The sequence below is a fragment of the Heterocephalus glaber genome, unplaced genomic scaffold (assembly GCF_053883595.1).
Source record: "Heterocephalus glaber isolate CG9 unplaced genomic scaffold, H.glaber_assembly_v1.0 deba00001479, whole genome shotgun sequence".
NCBI classification, from domain to species: Eukaryota; Metazoa; Chordata; class Mammalia; order Rodentia; family Bathyergidae; genus Heterocephalus; species Heterocephalus glaber.
Window position 1 is genome coordinate 12,412,321 of NW_028258316.1, and position 22,934 is coordinate 12,435,254.

Sequence of the window (22,934 nt, forward strand, 5' to 3'; positions counted from 1 at the left end):
GGGTGTTGGAATTTGTTGAATGTTTTATCTGCATCTATTGAGATGATCATATGATTTTTCTCCTTGACTCTGTTAATATGGTGTATTACATTTATTGATTTACAAATGTTGCACCATCCTTGCATCCCTGGGATAAATCTGACTTGGTCAGGATGTATGATCTTGATGACCCTCTGTATTCTGTTTGCCAGTATCTTGTTAAGGATTTTTGCATCTATGTTTATTAGGGAGATTGGCCTATAGTTCTCTTTTTTTGGTTGGGTCTTTCCCTGGTTTGAAATCAAAGTATTTCAAACTTAGAGGAATGAATTTGGAAGTATTGCTTCCTTTTCAATTTCCTTGATGATTTTAAAAAGTAATGGTGATAGTTGTTCTTTAAATGCCTTATAGAATTCAGCATTCAAGCCATCAGGATCTTGGCTTTTCTTTTTTTTTGTTAAATTTTTAATTACATTTCAATTTCACTACTCCACTCATTGTAATTGGGGTGTTTAGAATTTCTATATCTTCCTCATTTAACTTTGGCAATTCATATGTATCTAGGAATCTGTCCATGTCTTCTGTGTTTTCATTTTATTAAAGTACATGTTCTTGAAGAAAGTATTGATGATCCTCTGCATTTTTGTTGGATCTGTTGTGACTTCACTTTTTTTGTTTTTAAATGCATGGATTTTAGCCTTTTCTTTCCTTTTTCTGATAAGGTTGGCTATGGTTTTTAAATTTTATTTATTCTTTCAAAAAACCAACTCTTTGATTCATCGATTTTTTTCTATCATTGTCTTAGTCTCCATTGCATAGATTTCTGCTCTAATCTTTATAATTTCCTCTGTTGTATGAGCTTTGGGTTTCTTATGCTCTTCTTTTCTAGGAGCTTGAGGTTCTGCATTAGGTTATTTAACTGAGTTCTCTCTATTTTCCTAATATGGGCATTCACTGCTATGAATTTCCCACATAGAACTGCTTTATTTGTGTCCCATAGATTCCTGTATGTTGTACTGGCATTATCATTTACTTGTAGAAACTGTCTAATTTTTTCTTTAATATTCTCTGTGACCTATTGGTTTTTCAGGAAGGTGTTATTCAATTTTCATGTGTTTGTGGGGGTTTTGCAGTTTCTTGTGTTATTGAATTCCAATTTTATTGCACTGTGGTCTGATAATATACTAGGGGTAACTTAAATTCTTTTACATTTACTTAGACATGTCCTATGAGCTAGCATGTGTTTTATTTTGGAGAATGGCCCGTGTACATCTAAAAAGAATGTGTTTTCTGATTTTGTGGGGTGGAACACTCTGCAAATATTTATTAAGTCCATTTGTGCAATAGCTTGGTTCAGTTCTAGAAATTTGTTGTTGATATTTTCTCTAGATGATCTGCCTATTTTTGGTAGTAGGGCATTGAAGTCCCCCACTACAATTGTATTAGTGCTTATTTGGTTTTTCATGTCCATTAATATTTGTTTTGTCTAGTTGGTTGCATTCATATTTAATGCATATATATTTCTCTTATCATATCTTCCTCTTGGATTGTTCCCTTCACAAGGATATAGTGACCACATTTGTCTCTTAATTAATTTTGGTTTGAAATCTACTTTGTCTGCAAATAAGAGTGCTACCACTGCTTTTTCCAGGTTTCTGTCACATGAAGAATTGCTTTCCATCCTTTTACTTTCTGTCCAGGAATTTCTTTTTGAGTTAGGTGTATTCCTTACATACAGCATATTGTTGGATTTTGTGTCTTACTCCATTCTGCCAGTCTATATCTTTTGATTAGTGAATTGAGGCAATTACCATTGATGGTTATAATTGATAGATATTGACTCATCCTTGTCATGATGTTTTACTGTTGTTGGCTCTTTTATTTCTTATTTTCCCCCCCATTCCCATTAGTTTCTTTCCTTGCCTGGTGGTGTCACTCTGTTGGGCCTCATGGATTTGTGACCTTCATTGTCTTTTTCTAGGATATTGTGTAGAATTGCTTGGAGTACTGGTTTGGTGTTCATGAAATTTCTCAGGTGCTCTTTGTTGTGGAAGTATCTAATTTCCTCATTGATATTGAAAGATAATTTTGCAGGATACAACAGTCTAGGTTGTAATTTATTTTCTTTTAGGGGTGGAAACATTTCACTCCAGGCTCTCCTTAAGTTGAGGATTTGTGTTGAGAAGTCTGTTGTGATTCTGATGGGCTTTCCTTTGTATGTGATTTGTTTCTTTTCTCTAACTGCTTATAGGATTTTGTTCTTCTATTCGGTTTCTGGAATCTTGACTGTTATATGTCTAGGTGTAGAATTTTTTTTGGTCATTACTAATTGGAGTTCTATATGCCTCACTTATCTGTATGTCCCATTGTCTACCTGTGTCTGGGAAGTTTTCTACTATTACTTTTGAGAATACTTTTTTTTTAATGTCATTTGTACTTTCTCCTGCTTTTTTCTGGACTCTTATCAGTCTTATGCTATTCTTTGCATACTATAGCAGCTTCTGGATTGATTTCTTGTCATCCCTTATTATTTTCAAGAAATCTCTATGTTCGTGGTCACTAACCCCAATCCCGTCTTCTGTATGTTGTATTCTATCTTCACATTCACTCAATCTACTGTGAATACTTTCAATGGAGTTTTGAATCTCATGGATATCTGTTTGAATCTGTTTCATATTTTCCATTTCTTTCTTATTCTGGGCATTCATGGCTTCTAGAATCGTTCTGAGCTCATCTTTTTTTTAATCTGTTTCTTCTAGAGCCTCTAATCATGTCTGTCACTCTGCTCACCATATTTTTAGTTATCTGGAAATTATTTGTTTTGAATTTTTCTAGAGCTTCATTTATCTGTTTTGTTACTTCATGTAATATCAGTTCAGGATGTCCACGTGGTTGACAATCAGACTTTTCCACCTCATTTCCCCCCGAATTTGCCTTTGGTAGGGTGGAAGTCTGGGTTTGTGCCTTGCTTAAATGCCTTCTCATTTTTGTTTTTGGTACTGTCCTTGGTTTAATTCCTTGCTTGATACTTTGAAGTTGCTTATTGTAAGCATCTTTGTTACTTGTATTTATAATCCTTATGGAATGATTGCTGTTCACATATTTCTTCCAGATATATCTGGTCTTTAGGTTTTTAGTCTCTAATAACTCTGAGGCTCTCTTATTTTCATTATTCTAGGAAGGAAAACTGATTAGATCAATCACAACATGTTAGCCCAAGTGGTACAATCAGTAACACCATAGCATCAAGAACAGCTTAGAAAATGACAACTTGTGGTATTTATTAATCTATCACCTTTAACTGTGTGAATTAAATCAAAATCAAAGACCAGAAGAAAATATGTTTATAGTGAATGAACTCTTCAATATAGCAACTTTACCCTTCAGGATGGGGAGTTAGAAGGAGTTGAGGAGGGAAGGATAGATAGGTAGAAGGATAGGTAATGGTTAGCAGTGAGGCCAAAGGACACAGGAAGATCATCCAAACTCTAAGAAACTGTTGAAGACAAGAGGAAAAGACAGAATTAAAGAACAAAGACGAGAGCAGAACAACCTAAGAGCAATAGGAAGGCTAGAACCTGAATTTACTTTTCTTTAAAACTAATGACAATCGAGAGAAGGAAAAAGAGAAGAAAAGAAAAATAAAGAAGAAATCCGAATTAGGGCCAGAATAGAAACAAAAAGGAAGATGAAGAACAATGAGGGACAGCGAGAGAATGAGGGAGTGAGAGAATGAAAAAAGAAAAAACAGGAAAAAGAAAAATTTGAAAAGTGTAGAGAAAAATGAAAATTATAAATAAAAGCAAAAAATAATTTTGAAAATAGTAAATAAAAAATAAAAATGAAGAATCTCCTTCAGGTTGTCTTTGCACTCACAATAGACAATGTGGGCAGCAATCATTTATATCTCAGCAAACCAGTCTCAGGCCCATGAAATTCTGGCAGATTTCTGGCAGCAAGTACCAAGTTGAGCTCCCTGTCTTCCTACTGGGTTGAACTCTGCAAGGCTCTACTGCAGGTTCCAGCTGCCCTTCCCCTGAAGGTAGTCCAGGTTCTGGTGGGAGGTGATGATCCCTCCAACTTACCAAGTACGGTGGTCTGGTGTACCTTTATTTCAGAGATTCTCTTCACATTTCTAGTGTTCTTCAGTTTTCATAAGGTGACTGGGAGAGGCCCTCTATCTGTTTTTCACTTCTGCTCTATGTTCTGGAGCTCAGGACAATGGCCTTTATGACCCCCTGCACCTCTGTAGTGTGGAACCAGGTAGTGGCACAGACAGGAGGCCAGGGAAGTGGGGTGTGCTGCAGGCACCCTGGAGGCTAAGCTTGGCACTGGGAGGTGCAGGTGGGATGGAGCCCTGCTCCACGTGGCTGAGGTCCTTACCATCCCCTGGCTGGTTGCTGGAGGGCGGGGTGCAGGCTGACCAGAGCCTGAGTTTCTTATCAAATAGTATTAATTAAGTCTAATGCATGTATTTCACTCAAAAGATTAAATTATCTTCTATATTCCAAAGTTACAAATGTTCCTTTGGCTCTATAAAATACCATTTTTTGGTTGTTTGCTTGGTTTTCACAAATTCATCTATCCAAAGTTACAGCATCAGATAATAATTTTTCTGCTCTATGTATCGTCTTTACACTCTTCATACTTCCCTTTCCCAAATCCTGAGTAGCCACTGATAATTTTAACTGTCTTTTGTTTGCATTTTCTATGATGTGATATACTTGGACATATATCAGTGTAGCTTCTTAGTACAACTACTTTGCAGAAGAGTTTGTAAGTGAGAGTTAAGTTGTATTTGCACATGCCTTTCAATAGACTAACAATTTGGAGATATAATTTACAAAGCTTTGATATATATAGTCTTCTCTCTCTCTCTCTCTCGCTCTCACTCTGGCTCTCTCTCTGTATCATTGTATCAGCATTGTTCTTAGTAGAAAACTTCTGAAAGCCAAAGGGAATAAAAAGAAAAGCAAAGAGAAAGAAAAAATTAAAATATGCATGACAATAGAGCAAATAAGTTTGCTAGACTTCCACAGCAGAATTCAAGAATATATACATGACTTTACAAGGGCAAGCGTAGAGTACAAAAACTGCACCAGAATAAACATAGTTTTACTTCATTTATATGTAAGTCTAAGACAAGTGAATTGAAGATTACTGCAAAAGAATGAACATTCAATGAAAAGCAAATATTGGAAACAGTGTCCCCTCAGGAGGAAAAGATAAAATTGAGGAGGAACTGAATGGGTTTCAACTTCATTGCTAGTTTTCTGTCATTAAGCCTATAGAGTGTAAATTATTTCTTTTAATTTTTTTTAAATTGGATCCCATGTCACTTACATGGACAGACAAATAATGAAGCACAATACAATGTCATATAAACATATCACTTTGTATATGTGAAATATTTCATTTTGTTTGTATTATTTCAAGTCATAAAGATTAAAGTAGAATTTCCACTAAAATAGCTAAAAATATTTCTGAAGTTTGAAAAACATTGGAGACCTTTAAGCATAAGTCTTAAGATTTGACTTTAAATACAAAAAAGCTTGAGTTCCACTTCCACTAAATATTAACAACTTAATAGCATATGATTAGTTACTGAATTCTTGTATTAGAATTTCCACCTTTAATAAGTACTAGTGATAAACAAAATAATACACAAATATCTCCCACTATAATCAGCTTATACCAATGTAGTTACGTGGCTTTGCTTTAAGCAGAGGTGGTTTCTGAAGGAATAAAGGTGAAACTTTACCATTTAACATGGAAACATATGATACTGCATTTATGTAGTTTGGTAGAGAAGTACTGTTTTCATTTTAAAATTAAGTATACTTCATACACTGAAATCATGCTTGAACTGAGTTCCCTTGCCTAACACTCTGATAAAGTGGAATTAAAGTTTTTAGGTCTTTAAAATAAAATCATGTTGCTACACAACAGGAGGCGAAACCACTGAGCTAAACCCCTGACCATCATGTTGCTACAAAGAGGATAACTTGATCTCTATCTTTGTTATTTGTGCACTCTATTTCTTTTCCCTTACTGTTCTGGCTAAGGCTTCCAATTCTATATTGAATAGTGAGAAAATTAAATATGTCATTCTTGATCTTGCTGAATATCACTTTAGATTTTTGCTCATAACTATTGATGCAGGAGGTGTGTTTGTCCTCTGTAGCCCTTGCTAGTTGAACTAAATTATTTTTGTAACTAAGTTTTTTGGTTGTGTTAAATTATGAAGTGTTGTTGAATTTTATAGAATGATTTTCTGCACCTACTATGATGATCAGATGGTTTTTAGTTTCATTCTATTAAAGTAATGTATTATGATTATGATTTGAATAAGGTGAACCATCCTTGCATTGCTTGGATAAGTCCCATTTGACTATAATGTAGAATGTTGGAAATATAATGTATGTAGCTTCTTAATATAACCTTTTCATAGAATGGTTTAGCAGTGATAGTTAAATTTGATATACACATTCCCTACAATAGAGTAACCACTGGAGATACAATTATCAGAGCTTTTGATATTCATACTGGAGAATGATTTGGTTCTCATTCAGTTCAGTTTGCATCCAGAATCATGGAGAGCATTCAGTTCATGAACTTAGGGTCCCCTGGATATATGAATGTCTGTGTCACCACCATTTCTGATACAAAAATGCTGAAAGCCAAAAGATGTAAAAATGAAAAAGTTAAAATGAGCATAACAATAGAGCAGATAAGCTTGCTCTACTCTCACAGTAGAATATGAAAATAAATACATAAATGTCACAAGGACAAAAGTAGATTACAAAAATTGCAGAACACTAAATATAGCTTTATTTCATTTATATTCACTTCTAAGACAGGTAAATTGAAGGATTACTGCAAAATATTGAAAGCAAATATTGAAAACAGTGGGGATATGGTGTCCCCTAAAAGGAAAAATGATACAAGGGAGGAAGAACTGCAGGAGTTTCAACAAGATTGTTAGTTTCCTATCAAGCCTCTTGAATGTGAAATATTTCTTTGAGCACTGTTATTTAAAATGTTATCAGTTGCCATATAAATAGAAATACACATAAACACAGCACAACTTCCTATATGTGAGTATATCCTTATTCTGAATATGTGAAATATGCCATTTTGCTTGTGTTATTTCAATAGTCTTATAAAGATTAAAGAAAAATTTCCTGTAAAGTGGGGAGAAATATTACTGAATTTTGAAAAATATTCAAGCAGCTTACAGGTCTGTCGGACCTCAAGCAAATAGAATTTTGAGGGCCACTTTCACTACATATTACTATCTTAGAGGCACATAGTCAATACTAAATTCTTAAATTTGAATTTCCACATTCATAACAAACACTAGATATAAGGGAAATAATACAGAAATATCTGTCATTGTAATCAGCATGTAACAATGTGTTAAAGTAGCTTTGCTTTAAATAGAGGCAATTTCCCAAGACTAAAGAAGAAATTTTGCCATTTCACAGGGAAACACAGGACACTGGGTTGTGTAGTTAGGCTGGGAATTATTTTTCTCCATTTAAAAGTCATATACTGTGAGGGGTAGGGGATGTAGCTCAGTGGTTCCGCTGCCTGCTCTGTGTGTGCAAGGACCCATGTTCCATCTCCAGTACCAAAAAAAGAAAAATCATAAACTGTGTACTTGGATAAAACTGCACTGAAAAACTATTAAACTAGTTTTGTGGCCGAGTTTCTGACATTCTGCCTGGTCATTTGTTAGCCCAAATCTAAAGAGGCCGAATGCCCTCAATAGAATGAACCGCTAATCCATGATCATATTACTACATGAAAGTTCATGACAGCTCTACCCTGCCTCACACCTAGTTGACATTTCAAGAACCAGTAACGTTTCTGTTCACCACTTGGGATATGTATCTGTACTACCTGGATCATTGTTCTGGCTTTTACAAAAAGCTATCTCATCTCAATTTGTAGAAGACCTACTCTCTTTGAGAAAAAAGTTATGTGCTTAGTTTCAGTCACTCTAAGAATAGAATTAAAAATAAAATAGGACAATGATTAAGAAAATACAAAGAGATGAGGAAAAATGACAGGAAGGGCATATGGGAAAGGATTGGTCAGTTGGTGCAAAGTAGCTAAATAGGAGAAATAAGATCAGATGTTCTGTTGTACAGTAGGCTGAATAGGGCTAATAACATTATATATTAGAAGAAGTGAAAATAAAAGCTTTTGGATATTTTGTCACAAATAAAGAATAAATATTTGTGGACATAAATATGATTCCTTTATGACATTACAAAATGTGTAAATGTATCAAGAGATCACATGGTACATGTGAATATCTGGAATATTTACTTGGGATTAAAAATGAATGCATAAGAAATTTGAAAACAAGTTTGGGATAACAGCACACACCTGTAATCCCAGCACTTGGGAGGCTGAGGCAGGAGACATGCCAGCTGTTCAAGACCAATCTGTGCTATGAAGAGAGACCCTGTCTCAAACAACAGAAAAAAATACAAACAAAAGTAAAACTGCATTTCTTGTTAAAGAAACTAACAAAACTAAATTACAAATACATAGTAAAATAAAACACAAAGGTAAAATCGTAAATGTAGCAGCAGAAAAATTTTATCATGTTCAGAAATGCAATACAGCTTTGTTACAAATTTCTATACATTATTCAATTAAAAATCACTAAAAGCTATGATTACATAAAAAATTACAATGTTTGTAACAGAAGGATAACACATGAAAAGGAGAAATACAGAAGAAAACACTTTTGTTACAACCTTTCCCAAGACTCTGGTAATCAAGATAAATAGAAAAAGTAAGTCTAATGTGAAACATAGATGTAAAAAGAGAGCCCCATGAAGGTTCATTCAGAAACAATTCAGAGAGGAGAGTACATATCCTTGACATTGGAAAGATCTCCTAGGCAGATAATAGGAAATACAATGACCATCACAATGAAAAATTTCCTCTACTAAACAGATTTCCCAGAGCACTTTTCATATCCCGATTCCTCAGACTGTAGATAAAGGGATTCAGCATGGGTGTGACCATTCCGTACACAGCAGCCACAATGACATCCTTGTCATTAGTGTTATTGGATGAGGGGACAAAATAGAGACCAATAATTGCTCCATAGTAGACAGTGACCACAGAGAGATGAGAACCACATGTGGACAAGGCTTTGCAGATTCCCTTGATGGAGGGAGCTCTCAGGATGGTTGCCCCAATTTGGCCATAAGACACAAGAATGCACATGAATGGCAGAGTAATAACCATTGTTCCTCCAATATGAATAAACAGTTCATTGATGGTTTTGTCTGAGCTGGACAGTTTAAGTAAGGCAGAGAGATCACAGAAAAAGTGGTGGAGAGTGTTGTCTCCGTAGAAAGAGAGATGGGCTAGGAGGAGAGTGTGTACAAGAGCACTGGCAGAGGAGAAGACCCAGGACACAATTACTAGCAGGAAGCAGAGGTTCTGACTCATGACGATGTTGTAGTGGAGGGGATGACAGATGGCCACATACCTGTCAAAGGCCATTGCAGTGAGAAGGAAGCTGTCAATACCACCAAATAATAAGAAAAAATATTCCTGAGAAATGCACCCAGCATAAGAAATGGATTGACTATGATTCAGCATATTAATGAGCATCTTTGGAGCTGTGACTGATGAGAAAGAGATGTCAGTGAGAGCCAAGTGGCTGAGGAAGAAGTACATGGGGGTGTGGAGGTGGGAGTCCAGCCTGATGAGCACGATGATGAGCAGGTTCCCCAGCACTGTGGTCAGGTACAGGACCAGGAAAAGGGCATAGTAAATGCCTTCCTCCTCCTTCTGGATAGGGAGTCCCAGGAGAACGAACTCAGACACACTGCTCTGATTGTTTCTTTTCATGCTCTTTCTTTTTTTACTATACTGATGACACAAAAGGAAAAGACATGCAAAAAATGGGAAATCATTGTGAGTGTTACATAGTAAAAACATACATTGTACTGACCATTGACTTACAAACTCAATTTTTCAGGAAGAATGATTGTGACTCAAGTTGGTCGGTTGAAGGCTCAGGCTTCTCTACACAGCCTTCAAAGTCTCTCTCTGTATACAGGCAGATCTCAGCATCCTTAGAGAGACTTTGGTGCAGGATTTCTCAATTTACCCCATTGAAAAAGTGATGTTGTAATAATCATTCCAGAACTCTTTAAGCGTTTAATCTGTATCTAAGTGCATGTGGAAGCTCAAGTGGCCAGCATTTGGGTCATAAATCAAGAGTTTGTTCATAAGTGAAATCTAAAATTATGTTTGTAACTCAAGTTGTTCCTCTCAGGCCAGTTGCAACTCAAAGATACACTGTAGTTTGGAAATAATCAGTACCTGCAAATTCTGATGTGCACATCTCAAACTTTTCACCACAAATGGGGCTAGTGATGATCTAGACAAAAGTCATTTGTCTACCTGAAAACCAACTTAACATTCTTTGGAGAAACATAAAATTTATGAATGATAGTTCACACTAAGTTTTCACTAAGAGTCCCAGACTGTTGACAAAAATCTCAGATTAGGAAATTTGATTAAAGGAGGGTCAGAATCAGTTAACAGGAAAGCAGAAGATTTTCTAAAATTGTTTATCTCTCAACTTTCCTCATTCCCCTAAAGCAGGCTTTGACTAACACTTTATATCTGAAGATTGAATCCAATTAAAAGAGTCCAATGGGCTTCTTTGAGTCTGCAAGATATTAAGATTTGGAGATGTGGAGAAAATATATAATTGGATCAAGGAAATGTTTTGAGAACCTACATCATAACATAAAATATATATGCTTATATCGTGTAGGTCAGCCATTGGTTCTTCCTTTGAGAACATTTTTTTTGCACTCAACATTTTCAATATTTCATCACTTTTCAACAAAATTTTTATGGATTATGAACAAAAGTCTATTTATCTTCCAATTGTAATATTTTTTCATTGTCTTTGCTAATATTAGATATAAAATCAATTTCAGATAAATTACAGTAAAAGGAGAATTGCTTTGCCTTATCATGCTAAAAATGAGATATTCAGTTCAAGATGAGTAATTTACATGGAGCTTTTCTTCATACTCTCCTGTGAGATAGGGTAGTATTTAGATATCAAAGGCATACACTGGACAGACTCATAAATAGCCAATCACTACTGAATGCTAATTTCTGCTCCTTCTCTGATATGAACCCTTAAGCAATGAGCAGAGATACCTTCAGAAACAAAGCAGGGGAAGTTTTCCAATTTCTCTCCAGAAGACAAGGAGTTCAGAGAAACAGGTAGAGTCTCCATATGCTCCAAGTTTCCTTGAAGCTTGAAGAAGAGTATCAAACCCAGTAGACATATGGATGTACATTAGCTCACAGCTCCTGAGAAACTGCTGTGAGTTCCAATTTTAAAAACCATGGAAAGACCAGAAGAGCAATCTCTTATCCCCAGCTCCAAAGTGGAGGCAAATATAATTGTTTTTTTGCCTGGCTCCCTTGAGGGTAGAACTACCTGTGGAAGAAGCCACTGGAGAGTTTACCTTTGGAGGAATAATGATGACACCCATGGAGCAGCCATTAGGGTCTTGGTGAATCACAAAGCTTTTTGTCTTCTGAGTTTACCTGGGGGAAAATGTAGTTCAGAGTTTGTCATGAAGCAAGATGATTATTGACTTAAGAAGCTAAGTGTCTTGTTCCAAACTCCATGTTATTTTTGTAATAAACAGCAGAAATATTCTAATACTTTCATTCTCAGGCTACTAGCATGAGGAAAATTATTATCATTGGAAGCAGTGGACCCAGAGGAAGGATATATACTGGATATGAGCCTGTCTCTTGCCTACAACTGTCATCTTCGTATTCCACAGGTACAAGATTCTCATAAGAAAATAAACATATTTTGCAAACTTTCTTCTAAACTCCTTTCAAAATACACTCAAATCTATTGATACACTGCACTTCCATTTCTATAATACCTGGAAAAATGTATATCATGTGTTTATTTTTCAAGGTAAAGATGTGTGAATATTTATAAATGCTATTATTTGGGTCTGTTTATGTTAAAGATCAAGCTGTGCTGGGAACTACTCTTTGCGTGAGGAATTGCTGCAAGGCATTTAGACTTCAGGAGTTGTTTCAGGTTCCTGTATAACATGGTTATTCATGAGTTGCCCTGATGATAATGCAACATTTAACCTGCTTGTTTCCATAGAATTCAAAAGCTGGTAAAATTTCCTTTTCACAAGAAACAACATAATTGCACCTCCTTCTTTCCCTGTATGTATAATATGATAAAGAAGAAAACCATACGTTTACATGAATATATAATTTTAAAGACTCAGTGTTGTACTCTCTTACATTTCTATGTTGAAGCTCCAGCCCTGTGTGTTTGGAGATAGGGTCTGTAATGAAGTAATTAATATTGCATAAAATTATAATGATGGGCCCTGATATCATGGTATGAGTGTCTTAAAAAGACAAGAAACCCTGTGGTTTTGCCACATGAGGACATAGCAAGAAAGCAGCTATCTGTGAGCCAAGAAGAGAGTCCTCACTAAAACAACAAATCAGCTAGAATGTTGGATATCTAGCCTCCAGAATGGTAGGAATATAAATTCCTCTTGTTTGGGTCAAATAAACTCTGGAACATTGTAAGAAAGGCTAAGCAATTTAAGTCATGTGTCTGTATACATACAAATATACACATATATTTTAGAGATGAATACAAGTAGAAATACCACTACAGAATGTATTCTCCTGTCCTCTGGAGAGGTGACAGTTGAGTAATATGTAGATCATTGAAAGTTAAATTTCTAATTTCAAGTGATGCTTTCTTAATGGATGATAGATATTTGGAAGTAAGAAGAAAATATTCAAATGGAAAGGGAAAAGGGGGAAGGAAGATGAAAGGAAAAAAGAGAATAGAAGAAAGTGGAAACAAAGCTTTTGTAAATAAAGAGCGGAATAAGGGTTGAAGGGAGGGGAGGGGATGGGAAAAAAGAAGAATCAAGATATATTGTGTACAGGTACAAATTCCCTATGATGAATGTGATTATTTGGTCCATCAAAATTGTACCAATAAAATTAATATTAAAAAATAGTCCCTAATGGAAGAATAACAATCATAGACAGAAATGAGTATATAAGAAATGCAAAACTTTATGAACTATCACAAGAGAAACACATCATTAATAGCAGTCTTATTTATCATACATATGTATACAAGTATTTGTGCCATTATATTTATCTATAAGAAGGATTCTAATCATTTTCATGCATGATTTATTTTTTCCATTAAGTTTATTGGTCCATTTTATTTATTTATTTTTAAAGTAAAAAACAAATTTATTAAGCTAAAAGACACATTGTCTTTAATTCCCTTCAAAACACCCCCCATTGCTTTTTTTTTTTTTGCTTAAATACTTTTATTGGTACATTTTTTGTATACAATACATTTACGCTTATCATTGGGTGCTTGTACCTGTACTTGATGTATCTTGATTCTTATTTTTTTCCCCATTACCTTTGCTCCCTTCACTCGCTCCACCCCTCCCTATCTACACAGACTGTGTTTCCACTTTTTTCTTTTCTAATAATTTTTCTTTTTCCTTCTCTCCTTTCTCCCTCCCCTCCCACTTCCCCTACCCCTTTGGACTTTTTCTTCCTATCTCAAACTACCAATTATTCATTTTAATCATTTTAATTTTTATTTACACTTTTAGTTTCTCACCCTAGAGAAACTATTCTGTATTTACATATGTGTGTCCTATTTATTTCACTTAAGAGTATGGCCTGAATATGCATCCATTTAGCTATAAATGTCTCTAGTTTTTCATTCTTTATGCCTGAGTGGTACTCTATTTTATTTTTTAAAAACCCCACATCTTCTTTATCCAGTTTCCAGTTGATGGGCTGTTTCCAAGCTTTAGGTATTATGAACTGTGGCGCTATAAACATGGCTGCACATGATTCTTTTAATTCTTTTGGGAAGATACGCAGCAGGGGTATAGCTGGGTCTAATGGGACCTCTAGCTCTAGTTCTTTGAGGTATCTCCATACTGATTTCCACAGTGGTTGCACCAGTCTGCACTCCCACCAACAATGGAGAAGGGTTCCTTTGTCCCCACACCCCCGCCAGCATTTGTTATTAGTTGATCTTGATAGCAGCCATTCTTTCTGGGGTGGAGGCAGAATCTCAGTGTTGTTTTCACCTGCATCTCTCCAATGACCAGTGATGTTGAAGACTTTTTTTATGTGTTCATTTACTGCTTTTACTTCTTTATATTGGTACATTTTAGGTATAAAATAGAGTTACTTTCATCATTGGGATCTTGTAGCTTTACATGAGTATCTTGGTTCTTATTTTTTTCCCCATTTCCCTGCTCTCCCTTCACCCCCTCTAGCCTTCCCTAGCTACAAAGACTTTGTTTCAATTTTTTCCATTTCTCATATTTTTTCTTTTTCCTTCTTTCCTTTCCCCTACCCCTCCCACTTTCCCTACTCCTTTAGACCCTTTCTTCCTATTACACAGTATCAATTATACATTTTGTAAAATTATAAAGATTTAGAGAACATTACCACAGATTTTACAGAATTTAAAAGGATATAGTAAGCATATTACAAAAATCTTTTTTGAAATAAATTTGACATCTTCTATGAAGTACCTTGGAAGACAAATTAATGAAACTGACTCCAGGATAAATATAAAATTTGAATAGCATCTATTAAAGAAATTATATTCTTAGCTTGAAAACCTACCTATATGAAAACAGTAGGCCAATGTAAATTTTAAATGATAAATTATAGGAATCATTTAAAGCAGATAAAAGTAGGAACACATTTCCCCACATTTAAAGAAATCAACATTGTTCTAATACTAAAACTGGGTAAAGATAATAGAAGAAAAAAGTACGAACATAAATAAAAATTTGTTCAACAAAACAAACTATTAGAAGTCAGATCTGGTAGTATGTAGTAAGTGGTTTTATTATAGGAAGGCATTGTTGGTTCAGCATTGGAAGATCCACCCCAATAAGTCATCATTTTAACAAAGGAAAGGAAAAAGCCATACGATCCTATCAGTAGTTGCAGAAAAAGTATTGGACTAAATTCTACAGCTGTTCATCATAAAAGCTATCAGGAGACTAGAAGTAGAAAAGAATCTTCTCAACAGATAAAAGACATATACTCCATACTTCCAGCAAAAACACCTTATACGAATGGAAAAGATACAACACTTTCTCCCTAAGGTGGGGAACAAGGGTAGATATGCATACTCTTCCTCTGTCCATTAAACTTTGAATCATAGCCCCAAACCAAAATAGTCTGGCAGTAAAAATAAACAAATAGCATAGGTTTGGCAAGGTAGAAGAAAAGTCTTTATATGTAGAGGAAATGATCATCTACAGAGAAAATACTAATAAATTTCTAGGAGCCCCTACAACTTGTATTTGAATTTAGCAGGATTAGAAAACACCAGGTATATATAAACATTCAGATCCATTTATACTTGCTATAAATGACTAATTGGATATTGAAATTTAGGAGTAGAAAGGACATAGAAAAGTAAAAAGAAAAGAAAATAACAGTGTTGGAAGACATTTGTTAACTAATTTTAAGACTTCTTCTAAAATTACAGTAATCAAGGCAATGTTGGCAAAAGGAATGACATATAGATCAATGGAATAACACAAAGAATCTAGAAATAGAACCACACATATATTTTCCACTGATTTTTGAAGGATTATTTAACATTAACATTTTATAGAACATAAACTCAACTCAAGAGCAGAGGAAAAGATAATGTTTTCACCAAATGGTACTAGAATACCTGGTATCTGTATGTAAAAGATTAACTTCAACTCTTTGTTTCCATACATAAAAATAACTTGAAAGAATATATGAACCTAAGTATGAAACACTAAAACTATAAAACTTTAAGAAGAAATTATAAGGGAAAATGTTCATGAATTTAAGGTAGGCAAGAATTTCCTAGGACGCAAAGTACATGATGTATAAAAGAAAAAAAATGATAAATGAGATTCCATCAAAATTTAGAACTTTAAAAGACATTGTTAGGAAAATGAAAAGTAGTCCTTAACCAGAACATATTTATAATACATATAACCTATGACAAGAATATATAAAGAACCCTTATATCTCATGAATAGACAACCCAATTAAAAAGTAGACACAAGAAGATACTAATTAGACAGTATTGCACAAAGAAAAGTATGCAACACTAGAATCAGAAAAATACTAATCAGTATAATAACAAGATCATATTACACACTCATTAGGGAGATTAAAGGTTTTAAAAAAACAAATGTCAGCTTAGGTGTGCACAAGTTAGAACTTTGTAATACTGCTAATGTGAATATAAAATGATAAAACTATTTTGGAAAACAATATAGAAATTTCTTGTATTACTGTTAAGAACCAACAATTCTGTTCTTAAGTTTTTACTTAAGAGGAATGAAAACACATGTTCACAATAGATTTGTGCAGACAGGTTGACTGTCCCTTATCTGAAATTCTTGGGACCAGAAGTGTTTGAGTTTTGAAATCCACCTGATCTGCAAAGAGGATAGCTACTCCTGCTTTTTTTTGTTTCCCTGTTGCATGAAGTATTGTTTTCCACCCTTTAACTTTCAGTCTATGAGTTTCTTTTTGAATTAAGTGTGTTTCTTGGATGCAGCATATTGTTGGATCTTGCTTCTTGACCCATTCTGCCAGCCTATTTTTTTTGATTGGTGAATTGAGGCCATTAACATTGATGGCTATAACTGATACATATTGCTTTATCCTTGTCATGACTTTTTCTTTTTGTTGGAATCTCCCCCTTTGCATTTAATTTCTTGTTGTGCCCAACGGATTCATTCTGCTGGGCATTCTGGGGTTGTGATCCTCATTGTCTTTTCCTAGGTATTGCCTAAAATTTTTTGGAGTGCTGGTTTGGTATTCATGAAGTTCCTAATGTGCTCTTTGTCATGAATGAATCTTATTTTTCCATCTATTTTGAAAAATAGTTTTGTAGGGTACTTCAGTCTGCGTTGGAGGTTGTTTTCCTTTAGGGCTTGAAATACATCACTCCATACTCTTCTAGCCTTGAGGGTTTGCACTGAGATGTCTGTGATTCTTATGGGCTTTCCTTTGTATGTGATTTGTTTCTTTTCTCTAACTGCTTGTAGAATTTTGTTCTTCTTTTGGGCCTCTGGAATCTCAACTATTTTATGCCTATGTGTAGATGTTTTTTGATGAAGGCTAGCTGGAGTCCTATGTGCCTTTATCTGTATGTCAAGTTCTTGTCCCCTCCTTGGGAAGTTTTCTCCCATCACTTATGTGAACAGTTTTTTTTATGTCATCTGCACTCTCTCCTGTTTCTTCATTGACTTTGATCAGTCTTATGTTATTCTTCTAGCATCCACTGGACTGATTTCCCATGATTCCTTACTATTTTAAAGAAATTTCTCTTTTCCTGGTCACTAATTGCAATCTTATCTTCTATATCTGAAAGTCTGTCCTCACATTGGGTCATTCTGCTGCATAAACTTTCAATGAAATTTTTAATCTCCTGGAAATCTGTTTACATCTGTTTTGTGAATTCCATTTGTTTCTTATGTTGGGATTCCATCATGTTCTTCAGCTCCTCTACTTTTTTTCATCTGTGGCCACTCTAGATTTATTAATCATTGTCTTGCAATATGGGCACAATCTCTGTTGTTATCTGAGAAATTATTTCTGATTACATTTTTTCCAGATCCTCTTTTGTTGCCAGTTCAGGGAGTCCAGGTGGTTGAGTATCAGAGTGTTCCACCTCGTTTCCCTTTGGGGTTGCCATAAGTGATCTGGAAGTCTGATTTTGAGGCTTGTTTATGTGTCTTCTCATTTCAACAGATGCAGCCTGCTTTGACTTTGTTGAGGCAACTTTTTGCTCACCCAGTGGTCTTCAATTCTCCAAAAGCCACAGAGCTACCTTTTCTCTGCTGCTCACCAGTGCACTAATTCCTGGGTTCAGAAAGGTGGCCTTCTGGATCCCTGAGCTGACCTGTTGTCTCGATTGGCTTCTGTCTAGGGCCTGTGGACACTTGGGATGATATCTATGTGTGCCAGTGGCTAGGGCTCCTATGTAGATGTTGTCTGGGAGGGCTTTTGGTTGGGGGTTGTGCACCCCAGTCCCTGTTGTGTGAGCAAGCTTCTGGATAGGGTCATGTGCACTTATTGATGGTATTGGGGTGAACCTCTGGCTGCTGCTTGTGTGCCTGTGAAGCTCTTTGCCAGGCAGGCCCTTGGCCTGAGCCAATGTGCCCCAGGCTCTGGGGTTGGGACAGAGCCCTGGCTGGTATCTGCTTGCAGCTGTGTTGCTCTGTTCCACACCACTGCTCCCCCAACTAAGGTGGTCTGGTGTGGCTCTATTGCACAGATTTTCTTCACTTTTCCAGTGGGCTTTAATTTTCATCAAGGGCCCTCAGAGAGGTCCTCTTTCTCTTGTTCACTTGTACTCTATCTTCTCAAGCTCAGAACAATGTCCTTTATGACCTCCACAAGACTGTGGTGTGGATCTAAGTAATGGCTTGGCACAACCAGTGGGAAGGTTGTGCTGGTGCCCATGTGGCTTACCTCCTTGGTGCTCTGGGGCAGTGGTACAGCCTCATATATGATTTATTATTGAGTACTAGCACTCAGTTTTGATGGTTATGCACATTGGACTGGAAGTGCTGACTCATGGGTGTTGCATTGCTCATCTCCAGTTTAATCCAGCTCATTTGACTTAAATGTTAAGCAAATATGATTATGATATATCTTTAAAAAACAGATGTATGGTATATGGTGATAGAGATGTATAATGGTATAAGAGGAAATTTACACATCTACAAAAAACATGAAAATTATGCAATTCACATTGCAGAGAATTAGAGAAATGATAATTTATTAAAATTTTATTGTAAATATTCCATTATTAATATGACAACAGATTCAAATGCACTTATATCTCAAAGCACATTAAAAAAAATTCATATATTCCAAAGACTTTCAAGGACTGAAGGAAAGTTTTTTAAATTTTGCATACAAATTTGGTATACTATAGTCAGGTGCATAGGACAAGGGTATTCTTTATTTTTTCAAATTCTAATGTATTCAGTTAAACCTTACTACAAAGCACTGGATTTATTTCCAAATCCCAATACAAAATTCCATCAAGACATGAAAATCTTGATATTCTGTAATAACTTGATCCTGTTGAAGCTCTTATAATCTGTGACTCAGTTTCTTATAAAATAGTATTAATTATGTCTGATGCATGCAATTCACTTGAAGGACTAAACTGGCTTCGATTTTTCAAAGTTGCAGATGTTCCCTGGATTCTAAAATCTCATTGCTCTGATTATTTTGGTATGGTTTTCACAAATTCATCTATCCAAAGTTACAGAACCCTACATAATAATTTTTCTACTCTATGCATCCGTTTTTCACTCTCTATAATTCCATTTCCCAAATCCTTAGGAACTACCTATCATTTTAATCATCAACTCTTTTGTTTTGCATTTTCTAGGATGTGATACAGTTGGAAATATATTATATGTAGTGTCTGAGTATCACCACTTTATGAAGAAGCTTAGTAGTGATAGTTAAGTTGGATATACACATGCCCTACCACAGAGTAGCCATCTGGAGGTACAGTTTACAGAATAGTTTTGACATACATAGTGGAGTATGTATACATATATGTTTGTATAAATGTTTGTATCAGCACTGATCCTGATGAAAAATGCTGAAAATCAAAATAAGAATAAAAAAGGAAAAGGAAAATAATTAAAATGGGCATGACAATACAGCAGATAAGTTTGTTGTGCTCTCAAAGTAGTTTGTGAAAATATATACATGAATTTAACAAAGACAATAGTAGATTACAAAAAGTGAAATGGAATAAATATAACATTTTTTCATTTCTATGCAGTTCAAAGGCAGGCACATTGAAGAATTACTGCAAAAGTATTAAAATGCTAATGAAAAGTATGTACATATTGGAAATAAAGACATGACATCTCCTCAAGTGAAATAGAAACAATTGAGAAACTAGAATTTCAGCAATATTATCAGTTCTAAATTATGTAAGCTGCTAGATTGTAAAACATTTCCTTTAATATTGTTTAAAAAGATTTTCAAATGTCATATGCATGGACATATGCAAATAAGCACAATACATTATCAGATATATATATATATAAAACTTTACATTTTACATGTGAAATATGTTAGTTTTGTTTGTTATTTCAAGTCATAAAGATTAAGGTAAAATTTCCAATTAAATGGGTAAAAACATTGCTGAAACTGAAAACCATAAAACGTAGGTCTCAAGATTTGACTTCAAGTACACAGAAGTTTGAGTTTCACTTCTGCTGAATATTACCAGCTTATTGGAACAAGGCTGGTTACTGAACTCTTAAATTAGAATTTCCACTTTTAAAAGAAATACTAGATATAAAGGAAATAGTACAGAAATATCTGGCACTGTAATGAGCTTATTGCAATGAAGTTGAGTAGCTTTGCTTTAAGCAGAGGAAGTTTCCAAAGGATGAAAGTTTTAACTTTGCCATTTCACACGGAATCATAGGACACTACATTTCTATAGTTTGGCTCAGAAGTAATTTTCTTCATTTTAAAATCAAATGCAATTGGATTAAGCTACAATGAAATCCTGTTTGAACTCAGTTGTGTTGCCTACACTCCTGATATTCTGCCTGGCCATTTTTCACTCACACCAAAGACAGCTGAATGCCCTTATCACAATGGACAGATCACCCATAATTCTGTCACCACATGAAAGTCCATGAAATGTCTACTGTTTCATGCCTCACACCCAGTTGACTTCCTGAGAATCTAGAGAGCTCCAATTAAGTTCCTGTTTACCAAATGTCATATATATCTCTTCTATCTGGATCACTGTCCTGGCCTTTTACAGAAAGCCATCTCATCTTAATTTGTGAAAAGACCTGTTCTCTTAGCAAAAGAAAAAAATAAAACTTATTTAAGTAGTTTCCATCACTCTAAGCATGCAACTAAAAATGAAATAGGAGAATGATTAAGAAAATACAAGCAGCTGAGGCAGATAGGATAGACAGTTGGGATGGGGTTTGTCAATTGTTAATAAGTACCTGCAGGAGAATTAAGTTCCAGAGTTGAATTGCACAGTAGGGTGACAGATATAAAAAAATATAATTCAAGAAGAATAAAGACTTTTGAATATTTTGCAACAATAAATGATAAATATTTGGGGAAATAAATATGTTTCCTTTTTTGACATTATGAATATTTACAATTTTTACTTGTAATTTAAAACAAATAAGAATCACAAAATAAAAGTATATTGTACTTCTTATTGTTAGTAGTATAAACATTGTTCAAATATATTATAAAATAAAATTTTACATGAAAGTAAAATCATAAACCTATCAGAGAAACTACATGTTGAGTGAAGCAAAAAAGCCTTGCTCCAAAATGTTGAATATTATCCAATAAAAAGAAGTATATGTGACTATATATAAAATGAAAACTTTTGTAGGAGAAAGAAATCTTGTGAAATTTAGAGACACAGGAAAAGGCACTTATATAGATATATTCATAAGAACCTTTCTCAAGACTCTTCAAAATCCATAGCAAAAATTGAAAAAGCATGTCTCATATGAAAAACAGATGTAAAAAATTGTTCTATCAAGATTCACTAAGAAACAACAAGTCACAGAAAGGATGTACATGTTTCATTGGTAAGATTGCATATCCATATATTAGGAAATACAATGACCATCACACTGAAAATAATTTCTCTAAGCAGATTTCCCAGATCACTTTTCATATCCCAATTCCTCAGACTATAGATAAAGGGATTCAGCATGGGTGTGACCAGACCATACACAGCAGCCACATGGGATCCTTGTCATTAGGGTTATTGGATGAGGGGACAAAATAGAGACCAATAATTGCTCCATAGTAGAGATTAACTACAGAGAGATGGGAACTACATGTGCACAAGGCTTTGCAGATTCCCTTAATGGAGGGAGGTCTCAGGATGGTGGCCCCAATGTGGCCATAAGACACCAGAATGCACATGAATGGCAGAGATATAACCATTGATCCTACAATGAGAATAACAAGCTCATTGCTGGTCATGTCTGAGGTCAACAGCTTAAATAAGGCAGAAGTGTCACAGAAAATGTGATGGAGGGTGTTTTCTAGAAATGAATAGAGATGGACTAAGAAGAGAGTGTACACAAGGGCAGCAGAAAAGCACAGGACCCAGGATGCAATCACTATCAAGGAACAGAGGATATGACTATGATGATGTTACAGTGGAGGGGGTGACAGATGGCCACATAACTGTCAAAGGCCATTTCAGTGAGAAGGAGGCTTTCACCACTACCAAATAATAAGACAAAGAATTCCTGTGAAATGCACCCAGCATAAGAGATGGATTGACTGCCAACATATTCATGAGTATCTTTGGAGCTATGACTGATGAGAAAGAGATGTCCTTAACAGCCAAGTTGCTGAGGAAGAAGTACATGGGGGTGTGGAGGCAGGAGTCCAGTCTAATGAGCAGGATGATGAGCAGGTTCCCCAGCACTGCAGCCAGGTACAGAACTAGGAACAGGCCATAGTATGTCCCTTGCTCTTCCTTCCTTCTAGGGAGCCTCAGGAGGATGAATTCAGATGCATTGTTCTGATTATCACTCCTCATGCTCTTTCTTCTCTGTTGTGCTGAAGATGCAAAAAGGAAATAGAACTGTGAAAAATGAGAAGTCACACTGAGTATTACATAATAAAAACATGGTTTGAAACTAGTCTATACCTCCAAATGTTAATCTGAATATGTCATGCTGTTTGCCACAAAGTGGATTGGTGATGATTTAGACAAAAGACATTATTGATCCTCTCAACATTCTGTGGGGAAACCTGAAATTTTT

At 35.2% G+C, this 22,934-nt stretch overlaps 1 protein-coding gene and 1 pseudogene across 1 annotated transcript; both read right to left on the reverse strand.

Annotated features, from left to right (window-relative positions):
• Window positions 1–8,925: 8,925 nt before the first annotated feature.
• LOC147826095 (olfactory receptor 1J21-like) lies at window positions 8,926–9,873 on the reverse strand. The gene has a single exon (XM_087182892.1). The coding sequence runs from the start codon at window positions 9,862–9,864 to the stop codon at window positions 8,926–8,928; it is 939 nt and encodes a 312-aa protein (XP_087039018.1). The 5' UTR covers window positions 9,865–9,873.
• An 11,836-nt stretch (window positions 9,874–21,709) lies between these two features.
• On the reverse strand, window positions 21,710–22,708 carry LOC101717188 (olfactory receptor 1J21-like; annotated as a pseudogene).
• Between the last annotated feature and the right edge of the window lie 226 nt (window positions 22,709–22,934).